The sequence below is a fragment of the Capricornis sumatraensis genome, chromosome 1, assembly GCF_032405125.1.
Source record: "Capricornis sumatraensis isolate serow.1 chromosome 1, serow.2, whole genome shotgun sequence".
Lineage (NCBI taxonomy): Eukaryota > Metazoa > Chordata > Mammalia > Artiodactyla > Bovidae > Capricornis > Capricornis sumatraensis.
The window spans coordinates 2,798,378-2,808,374 of record NC_091069.1 but is presented as its reverse complement, the minus strand read 5'-3'; the positions used below and the strand labels follow the sequence as shown (position 1 = coordinate 2,808,374).

The window sequence follows — 9,997 nt, the reverse complement described above, 5'->3', positions numbered from 1 at the left end:
TTTAAATTAGTCAATTTATTTGGCTGTCCTAGGTTTTAGCAGTGGCACAAAGGGTCTTTGATCTTCGTCGCAGCATGCAGGATCTAGTTCCCTGACCAGGGATCGAACCCAGGACCCCCACATTGGGCTCATGGAGTCTTAGCCAGTGGACCACCAGGGAAGTCCCCATTGAGCTATTTTTGATGAAAGACTTTGCTGTGCTCTAGTCCATGAATTCTTTTCTGCTTGAGAAGGGCTGGGCATGCACACAGTAAGGATACCACTCGAGGATGAAGGCAGAGGTGGGTGGTGGTTCAACATCTGCAATCCAAGGAACCGCAAAGATCAGCAGCAAATCACTAGAAGGCAGGGAGAGGAATGGAGCAGAACTTGCTTGATGGCCTCAGAGGGAACCAACCCAACCAACCAACACCTCGGTCTCAGATGTCTACCTTCCCAAGATGATGAAACAGTCTCACTGTTGTTTAAGCAACAGCAAAGCAGAGAGGGACACTTGAAGGGACAGGGAGTCTTCTTTTTTACAATGCGTTTATCTATCTATCTATTCACGGCTATGCTGGGTCTCTGTTGTCACGCGGCTTTTCTTTGCTGTGTCAGCTGGGGCTTACTCTCTGGTTGCGGCGTGTGGACCTCATTGCTGTGCCCTCTCTTGCCGTGTGCGCAGGCTCTATGCGTGCAGGCTTCACGGCTGAGGCACGTGGGCTCAGGAGCTGCGGTTCCCGGGCTCGAGAGCCCAGGCTCAGCAGCTGTGGCACACGGCTTAGTTGCTCTGCTGCACGTGGGATCTGCCCGGATCTGGGATCGAACCCGAGTCTCCCGCGTTGGCAGGCAGGTTCCTTACCACTGAACCACCAGGGAAGCCCTGGGGAGTATTTCTTCTAACAGTCACTGTTCGGTGTTGCTCTGGGCGTCCTGCAAGAGCTAGGAAAAGGAAAAAGGAGGAGCAAAAGAAAAATAAAGACTCGCGGGGAGTAAAATAAAGAATCACAGCAAGCACAATGGTAAGTTAGAGGTAAGTAGATTGAGTGTGAGTAAACTTAGGCTTACACACACACACACACACACACACACACCAGAATCAGCAGGTCAGGGACAATGAATAAATAGTTAAATCTGTTTATTACCAACTGGCTGGCAGGCGATATCACCAAAGTAAACACATAGCTCCTTACATGATTCTGACTTCAGAGACACACCATGATTCTGATTTCAGGGACACAGTGCTGTGTGTACACACCTGGAAGGAAACCAACCAGCAGGAAGACTAATGGTGCTAAACAAGCGCTCGGACTGAAATACAGCGAATCCAGACATGAGCAAGTGAAGGCTGCACCACAGGGAAACCAGACCACGCCCCCAAAATGGGGGGAAATTGCTCTTCTGAGGACCTTTGGGTCAAAGGAGGAATAAAACCAGCCTGGCCAGAGATGTGAACACCGGGCACAAGAGCTTTGGGACGTGGCCCAGGATACCAAGCCTTGTCCCGTGAGGCCATGACGTAGTCACCCCACAGGAGGGGCTGCTGCCCAAGGAGCTCCTGGTGGAGCCCACACCACGGGGCCACCCAGAGATGGTACAGACCACCTGGGTGGATGTCCTGTGCAGAGATGTGTGTGGAATCCACGGAAGAGTGGTTTGGGGGCTGTGCAAATCCCAGCATTCCTGTCAGAGGACACCTGGGGAACAGCTGAACCGAGGACACATTTCTACCAACTTGTTGCCAAACGGAGGGAACCAAGAACAGGGAGCAAGAAGCAGCTCAGTGGCCACGTGCCCTAAATGAGCTGGTCTCGGAGCACCGAGACCCAGATGGGTCTTCCTGTTCATCGTGACCCTGAGAGCTGGCCAGGTATCAGAAGGGAATGAAAAGAGAAAGTCAACAGGGCTACTAGAAGAAATAAACAAAAGCATTATTATTTTTATTATTATTAACCACTGATGTGATGATCTGCCTAGAAAATTCAAGAGAATCAATCGGAAGAAAGCCTGCTAAGACTCGTAAAAGAGTCTAATAATATAACCGGATGCGTGATATAGACACTGTATAATCATGAGTAGCTTTCTCATGCACTGCACACCAGTAATAACTAATTGACAAATGTAATAGCAGGGACCAGCAAATTATGGCGCGTGGACTAAATCTATCCCACTGCCTGTCTTTAGAAATAAAACCACTCATTTGTTTATGTACTTATGGCTGCTTTTGCACCAAGTGCAGAGTTAAATTAGTTACGACAGGGGCTGAATGACCCATAAGCCCTAAAACATTCACTATTTGACCCTTCACAGACAAAGTCTGCTGACCCTGGTGATAGGAATAACACCACTCATCATAGCCATAAAAACCATTAAATGCCTAGAAATGAAACTTACTACCCATGGGCAGTGTATATAAAAGAAAATTAGGGAGTTCCGCTTTTAGTAGTGGATGAGTAGTTCATAGATGACTCGCCTTCTTGGACATGATAACTATAAACTTTAGCCAAAATATACATTTTTTTACAAAACTACCTGAAGCCTTTAGAAAGTGATGAAAAGTGAAGATCTGGAAGGAAAATCTTCACTGGGAAAAAGAGATAACATCGGAGCGATTCCTTTACTTACAGCTGTGAGTCCAAAGCTACAAGCCCATCAGCAACATGCAACCAAAACTCAACGAAGAAAAACATTCACATCTTACTTGTTTGAGGAACAAGGAGACAAGTCTGGGGTGGCCACAGCAGCTGGAAACTATAAGGGAACATACCAGAAATGAGAGGGACAGAGAGAAGGAGCCCTGAATCCTGCGTGTGACCTCAGCCAAGTCCTTGGCTGATGTGTGGACTAGTCACGTGTAGGGTAGACGTCGAGCCACCGAGCTGACTCTAGAAGAGGAATCGAAGAATCGAGCTGCAGCCCACCCACCACAGAGGAGAGAGAGCCTGAGATTTGGAGCCACCCAAGTTCCTACCTCCTACAACAAAAGAGTTAACCTTTCCCTAAAGACTCTAAAAGAAACTCACTCCACAACAAATGATCACGATGTCTAGGAGACAGTGAAGAGTGAGCAGACACATGAAGAAACAGGAAATGCATCTTCCTGAGCGGACGGGCAGACGGGCGGACGGGCGGGTGAACGGTGGATGAAGGCATGAACAGACAGATGGATGACATATATGAGTGGTACAATCACAATACACAGCAAAACGTTAATGGTAGCATTTAGGCGATAGGTATGTGAATATTGATGCGTTTGAACTGTGGTGTTGGAGAAGACTCTTCAGAGTCACTGGGACTGCAAGGAGATCCAACCAGTCCATTCTAAAGGAGATCAGTCCTGGGTGTTCTTTGGAAGAAATGATGCTAAAGCTGAAACTCCAGTACTTTGGCCACCTCATGTGAAGAGTTGACTCATTGGAAAAGACTCTGATGCTGGGAGGGATTGGGGGCAGAAGGAGAAGGGGACAACCGAGGATGAGATGGCTGGATGGCATCACCAACTCGATGGACATGAGTTTGAGTGAACTCAGGGAGTTGGTGGCAGACAAGGAGGCCTGGCATGCTGCGATTCATGGGGTCGCAAAGAGTCGGACACGACTGAGTGACTGAACTGAACTGAACTGAACTGAACTGATGTGAATATTCACTGCACAATTTCTTACATTTTTTGTGTGCTTAAAATTTCTCAAAATAAAATGTTGAGAAAAACAGATTTTAAAAACCTTGAAGTCTTTAAAGATTTTTGAATCTTTAAAAAAAGATTTGGAAGACCTTTATGGGGAAACCTATGAAATTATTGAAAGATAGTAAAGAAGACCTAAATAAACGGAGAGATTTGTTCTTACTTTGGGATATCCCAATTATTGAAAAGATGCCAGATATCGTCAACATAATTCTGATTTTTCAAAAAGCCCAGAAGGCTCCTTTGTACAATTTGACAAAAGAGTTTAAAATTTAGATGGAAATGCAACAGGTCAGGAGCAGTCAAGACATTCTTGAGAAACCAGGTGGGAAGACTTGCCCGGTCAGAGCCCAACATCTACGCATAAACCTAGAGTGACTAAGATGATAGGGACAGACAGACCAGCGGCACGCAGACCAAGCGCCCCCAAAACACACATACGGACGCTCGATGTCCTGTGACCAATGACACTGCAAGTCAGTAGGGAAGAGAGCTTTTCAATAAGTTTTCAAACACATTTTCAATAAGTGGTGTTCAGATAATGATTACCCAGAGGAAGAAAAGTTAAAATGGGCCCTTACATTAAGATCACACACAAGGCAATTCCAGGAGATTAGGCCCTAAGTCTTTAATCTTAGGTCCTCCCTGGTGGCTCAGCTGGTAAAGGGTTTGCCTGCAATGCGGGAGACCTGGGTTTGATCCTTGGGTTGAGAAGATCTCCTGGAGAAGGGAAAGGCTACCCACTCCAGTATTCTGGCCTGAAGAATTCCATCATGGGGTTGCAAAGAGTCAGACAGGACTGAGTGACTTTCACTTTCAAAGACCTAAGGATGAGGCAAGAACATAAAAGCTTTCAGAGAATAACCAGAAGGCTATTTGGGTGATTTCAAAGCAGGGGATGATTTCTAAAATTTACCTACATTAAAAGAGTTGAAATGGCAACCTAAAAACTGGAAGAACATATTTTTAACATGTGTCTACTAGAAGTGCTAACATCCAAAATACTAACAGACACCTGCAGATCAATAAGAAAATGACAGACCACCCAAAGCAACAAGCTGCCAACACAAGCAAACCAAAGCCGGAGGTGCTTCCAGGCTGGGCCTCCCCCCGTCACGCATGGTAAAGTAGCTTTCAGGAGTCCCTGACGTGTAGGGAATTCCCTGGTGGCCCAGAAGTTAGGACTCCAAACTTTCACTGCCGAGGAACTGGATGCAAGCCCTGATGGGGAGCCAAGATCTTGCAAGCAGCAAAGTACAGCACCGTCCTCCCCAAAAAAATTAGTTAAGGAAAAAAAGTGTTGCCCTGCTCAGTGTTGTGTGGCAGCCTGGATGGGAGGAGGAGGGTCTGGGGGAGAACGGATACGTGTGTATGTACCCGAGTCCCTTCCTTTTCATCTGAAACTACAACGTTGTGAATCTGCTATTCCCCAAGACAAAATAAAAAATTTAAAGAAAGTTTTGGGGGAAAAAAAGAAACTGCAAAACAAAGAGTTCCTTAAATTTATGCATTTACTTTTAATTTGATTTTTAAATTAATTTACTTTATTTTTTTAATTCGTTGATTTATTTTTGACTGCACTGGGTCTCCGTTGTGGCACACAGCCTCTTCCTGGCTGCGCGTGATCTCTGGGTGTTTCTCTAGTTGTAGCAAGTAGGGGCTACTCCTTTAGGTAGCCTCTCTTGTTGGCTCTAGCACGCCAGATCAGTAGCCGTGGCCCCACAGCATGTGGGATCTTAGCTTCGGGATCAGGGATCCAGCTTGTGTCCGCAGCATTGGTAGGCAACCTCTTAACCACTGGATGGGTACCAGGGAAGTCCCTTCCTGAAACTTAAATGCAAACAGTTTTGAAAGTCCCTGGGCATCAGGCACTGAGGTATGTGCTGATGAATAAAAAGATGAAGACATCTTGATCTCCACCCTCAGGATCTCATTACAATGGGCAAGACCAATGGGTAACGTAGGCAGAAAGGCAGACACTGCCAAAGGTATATCCTTAGCGCTTGACGAAAATACAGTTCTTTCTGTTGTTGTTTTGTCAGAGGAAGGAGAAATTCCCTTCAACGACTGGAAGAAGAGAGAACCAAAGAAAGCGTCCCAGGAAGGGGATCTGGTCAAGCCCTTGGAGGACGAGTCACGTTGAAAGAGGAGGCGGGATGAGAGGGGAATGAAGACTGCAGGGCCGGCTCTGTCTGCCCAGTGGAGTTCCCTGCAGAAGACGATGTAAGCCGATGGCTCCACCCGTGCCATCGAGCCTTCGGCTAATCCCTGATCGAGACGGTAGAACCACTGACACCAGGTGCGACCCGAGTCCCACGGACTTCCTTAAAAAGCACGTCCTCAGTGGTTCCATCAAGCCTTTGGCCAATCCCTCACCAAGGGGGCAGACCACTGACATGTGCTGCGGTCTGACACCCACGGACTTTCTTGGCAAGTACGTTCTCATCGGTTCCGAATCTCTCCGTGGTTCTTGGGCACGGCCACGTAGCGCAGCTTCCGGAGTAAGGGCGGCCTCTGCAGCATCCGCTCGTCCCACAGGTACTCGGGGGACAGCACCTTGCTGGGCTTGTGCGACAGCAGGTACCGGTTCAGGTGGCTCTCGTCGTGCCACACGGCCTCGATGCCCTGGGCCTGGTCGGCCGTCATGGCCTGGTGACAGGCCGTGGTGAGCCGGTAAACCTCAGGGACCGACCCCCCAAAAAAGCCTCCCGCGTAGTAGAAATCACCCTCGTCTCTCGGGATGTAGGCTCGAGACAAGGGCCGGCGCTCATAGGTGAAGGACTGGCGGTCGGCGGCGTAGAACCCAGGGTGCAGGGTCCCGAAGAGCGGCGCCAGGATCTCCACGCCCACGTGGTCGCTGAACTTCATGTCCACGTCCAGGCACACCAGGTAGTCCACCTCGTGGAGGAAGCGCTGCCGCGAGAAGTTGCTGATCATCTCCATCCGATGCATGGAAATGTCCTGCCAGCGTCTGTAGCTCCCGACGTGGAGGACCACCACCTGCCTCCGGGCCCGGAGGGCGATCTGGGGCACATCCGCCGGCCGGTCGGTGAAGACGTAGTAGGTGACCTTGTGTCCCACCATGAAGTACTTCTCCGCCGTCTCCAGGAAGAGCCGCAGGAAGACCACGTATCTAAATCCAACAGGAAGGAGAGGGTGGGTGTTAGAATCAAACAGCCGGCAGAAGAGTCCCCTTGGGCAAAAACAGTTTGTGAAACCTTAGCCATACTTTGAGGATGTTATGCGAAGTGAAATAAGCCAACCACAAAAAGTCAAGTACTGTATGATTCGTGGATGAGGTGCCTTAGACACAGAAATAGAAGGGTGGTTGCCAGACACTGAGGGAGTGGGGAACCAGCAGCGAGTGTTTAATCGGCCCAGAAATTTTAGTTTTGCAAGATGAGAACCGTTCTGGCGGTGGTACCACATCTTCAGTGTGTACACTGTAATGTGTGCTGAAGTGTACACTTAAAAATAGTTAAGCTGGTAAATCTTATATTATGTGCATTTTGTGAGTTGTGTGTGTTCAGTGGTGCCATGACTCTTTTCGACCCCATGGACTGTAGCCCACCAGGCTTCTCTGTCCATGGAATTTTCCAGGTGAGAATACTGGAGTGGGTTGCCATTTCCTCCTCCAAGGGATCTTCCCAATGCAGGGATCGAACTCGAGTCCTCAAGGCTCCTGCATTGATAAGCGGATTCTCTGCCAGTGCATCGCTGGGAAAGCCCTACATGCCTTTTACCAAAATTAAAAATCAGAAACAAAACCATCGCCATTCCACTAGCTAAGCATTACAGTAACAGACCCTGACTGGCTAGTGAGAGGAGGGGTTCAGATTATTTGGTGTTGAGCAAATGTTCCCAACCATAAGATATTTGATTAATCCATAAGTTTGGCAAAAATTCAAATGATTGATAGTATCCAAATGATGGCTGTCTCCCAGCTCAGGACCATCCAATGGCTTCTTGTCTTTTTTTTAATTGAGGTATAGTTGATTTACAATATTATATTAGTTTCAGGAGTACAAAATAGTCATCCCAAATTTATATAGATTATACTCCTTTTAAAGGTATTGTAAAATATTGGCTATAAAATTGGATCATTAAGAAGGCTCAGCACCGAAGAACTGATGCTTTTGAATTGTGGTGTTGGAGAAGATTCTTGAGAGTCTTTGGGCTCCTTGGGCCCCAAGGAGATCAAACCAATCAATCCTAAAGGAAATCAACTCTGAATGTTCATTGGAAGGACTGAAGCTGAAGCTCCAATACTTTGGCCACCTGATACGAAGAGCTGACTCACTGGAAAAGACCCTGATGCTGGGAAAGACTGAAGGCAGGAGGAGAAGGGGACGACCGAGGATGAGATGGTTGGATGGCATCACTGACTCGATGGACGTGAGTTTGAGCAAGCTCTAGGAGACAGTGAAGGACAGGGAAGCCTGGTGTGCTGCAGTCCATGGGGTCACAAAGAGTCGGGCAAGACTTAGCAACCGAACAACAACAACATTCCCTGTGGTGTTCAGTGTAAATAAAGCAAACAAATGAATCTAAGGCAAGAGACAGACTCACAGATACACACAACAGGCTGGTGCTCACCAGTGGGGAGAGTGCGGAGGGGAGGCGACCCAGGGCTGGGGGGCCAAGAGCTTCCGACTGCTGGGTATAGAATAAGTGGCTTCTGGGACTTCCCTGGTGGTCCAGTGGGCAGAAATCCTCCTTCCAATGAAGGGCCCACAGGTTTGATCCCTGCCTGCAGAGCTAAGATTCCACATGCCACTCAGCCCGAGCACTCTGGAGCCCACCTACCAAAGCAAGGAGCATGTGTGCCACAACTCGGACCTGACACAGCCAAACAAATAGATATTTTCAAAAAAAATGCCATTGGGCTTTTAAAAAAAAATAAAATAAATGGCTTCTTGTCTTAAAAAAAAAAAAAAGTAATCAAGATCGGGCAACGGTCCACCAGGCCCTACGAGATCTGCTCTGCCTTTGTCTGCTCTCTCCTCCGTCAGGGCCGGCCAGCTCCTTGATGTTCCTGACGCACGCCATCCATCCGCCCCCAGGCCTCTGCACCTTCTGCCTGGAACCTTTCCCCTGCGGTGTTCACCCTAGAGGGGCGTCCCATCCTCTGACTCATGCCCAGCCTGGACACGCCCCAGAGCTTCTGGCACTTACACCAGCGCAACCAGATGTGAAAGCCCAGCAGGCTGTGCACTTGAACGTGTCCATCTGACCACGTGCCAATTACAGCTCAATAAGCAGGACAAGGATGGGATATGACTCAGCCACAAAGAGGAACACATCTGAGTCAGTTCTAATGAGGTGGAGGAACCTAGAGCCTATTATACAGAGTGAAGCAAGTCAGAAAGAGAAAGATAAATATCGTGTTCTAACGCATATATACAGAATCTAGAAAAATGGTGCTGAAGACTTTATTTACAGGACAGCAGTGGAGAAACAGACAGGGAATAGACTTATGGACAAGGGGAGAGGGTGAGATGTACGGAGAGAGTAACGTGGAAACTTACATTACCATATGGAAAATAGAGAGCCAACGGGAATTTGCTCTATGTCTCAGGAAAGTCAAACAGGGGCTCTGTGTCAGCCTAGAGGGGTGGGACGGGAGGGAGATGGGAAGGAGGTTCAAAAGGGAGGGAAGAGATGTATTCCTATGGCTGATTCGTGTTGAGGTTTGAAAGAAAACAACAAAATTCTGTAAAGCAATTATCCTTCAAGTAAAAAATAAATAAAAAGGAGCAAATAAACATGAAAACAGATTACTCTCTATCCCCTTGCCCAAACTTAGTTAGTTTTTAGAGCTCATATTTGCCATCTGACATATTTTTTTACACTCACACAGTCTTCTTTTTTAAAATATGTATGTATATGGTCGCTCAAGGTCTTAGAGGCAGCAGTCAGGATATTCACCACCTCATGCTGGCTCTTAGCCGCAGCACGTGGGAAAATTGAATATTGGCACACAGAAAAAGGAAAACAGCCCTCCGTCTTACATGCTCAGAAAGATGAACTTGAAATGGATTGAAGTGACGTGTAAGACCGAGACCATAAGATACTTATTTGAAAACAGTGGGGAGCTCTTGCACGTTGATCTTTGCAGTGACTTATTGGGCATGACACCTAAACCACACGTAACAGAAAATAAACGCACGCCGCTACATCAAACTGAAAAGCTTCTGCACAGCAAGAGAAACGATCCACAGAGTGAAAAGGTGACCTGCAAGCGGGGAGAAGGTCACTGCAAACAGTTGGCCCCCCAGGGTGACAGACTGGGGTAACGGAGCACCAGCGTCTGGGCTGTGGTGCGGTTAACCTCCT

General features: G+C 47.7%; 1 protein-coding gene across 1 annotated transcript in view; it reads right to left on the bottom strand.

Annotated features, from left to right (window-relative positions):
- Positions 1-6,047: 6,047 nt before the first annotated feature.
- The window catches only part of ABO (ABO, alpha 1-3-N-acetylgalactosaminyltransferase and alpha 1-3-galactosyltransferase), a 55,070-nt gene continuing 51,120 nt past the window's right edge, over positions 6,048-9,997 (bottom strand). Inside the window, exon 8 of the mRNA XM_068970686.1 lies at positions 6,048-6,794. Within this exon, the coding sequence (XP_068826787.1) occupies positions 6,104-6,794 (691 nt within the window). The 3' untranslated portion in view covers positions 6,048-6,103. The remainder of the gene's footprint in view (positions 6,795-9,997) is intronic.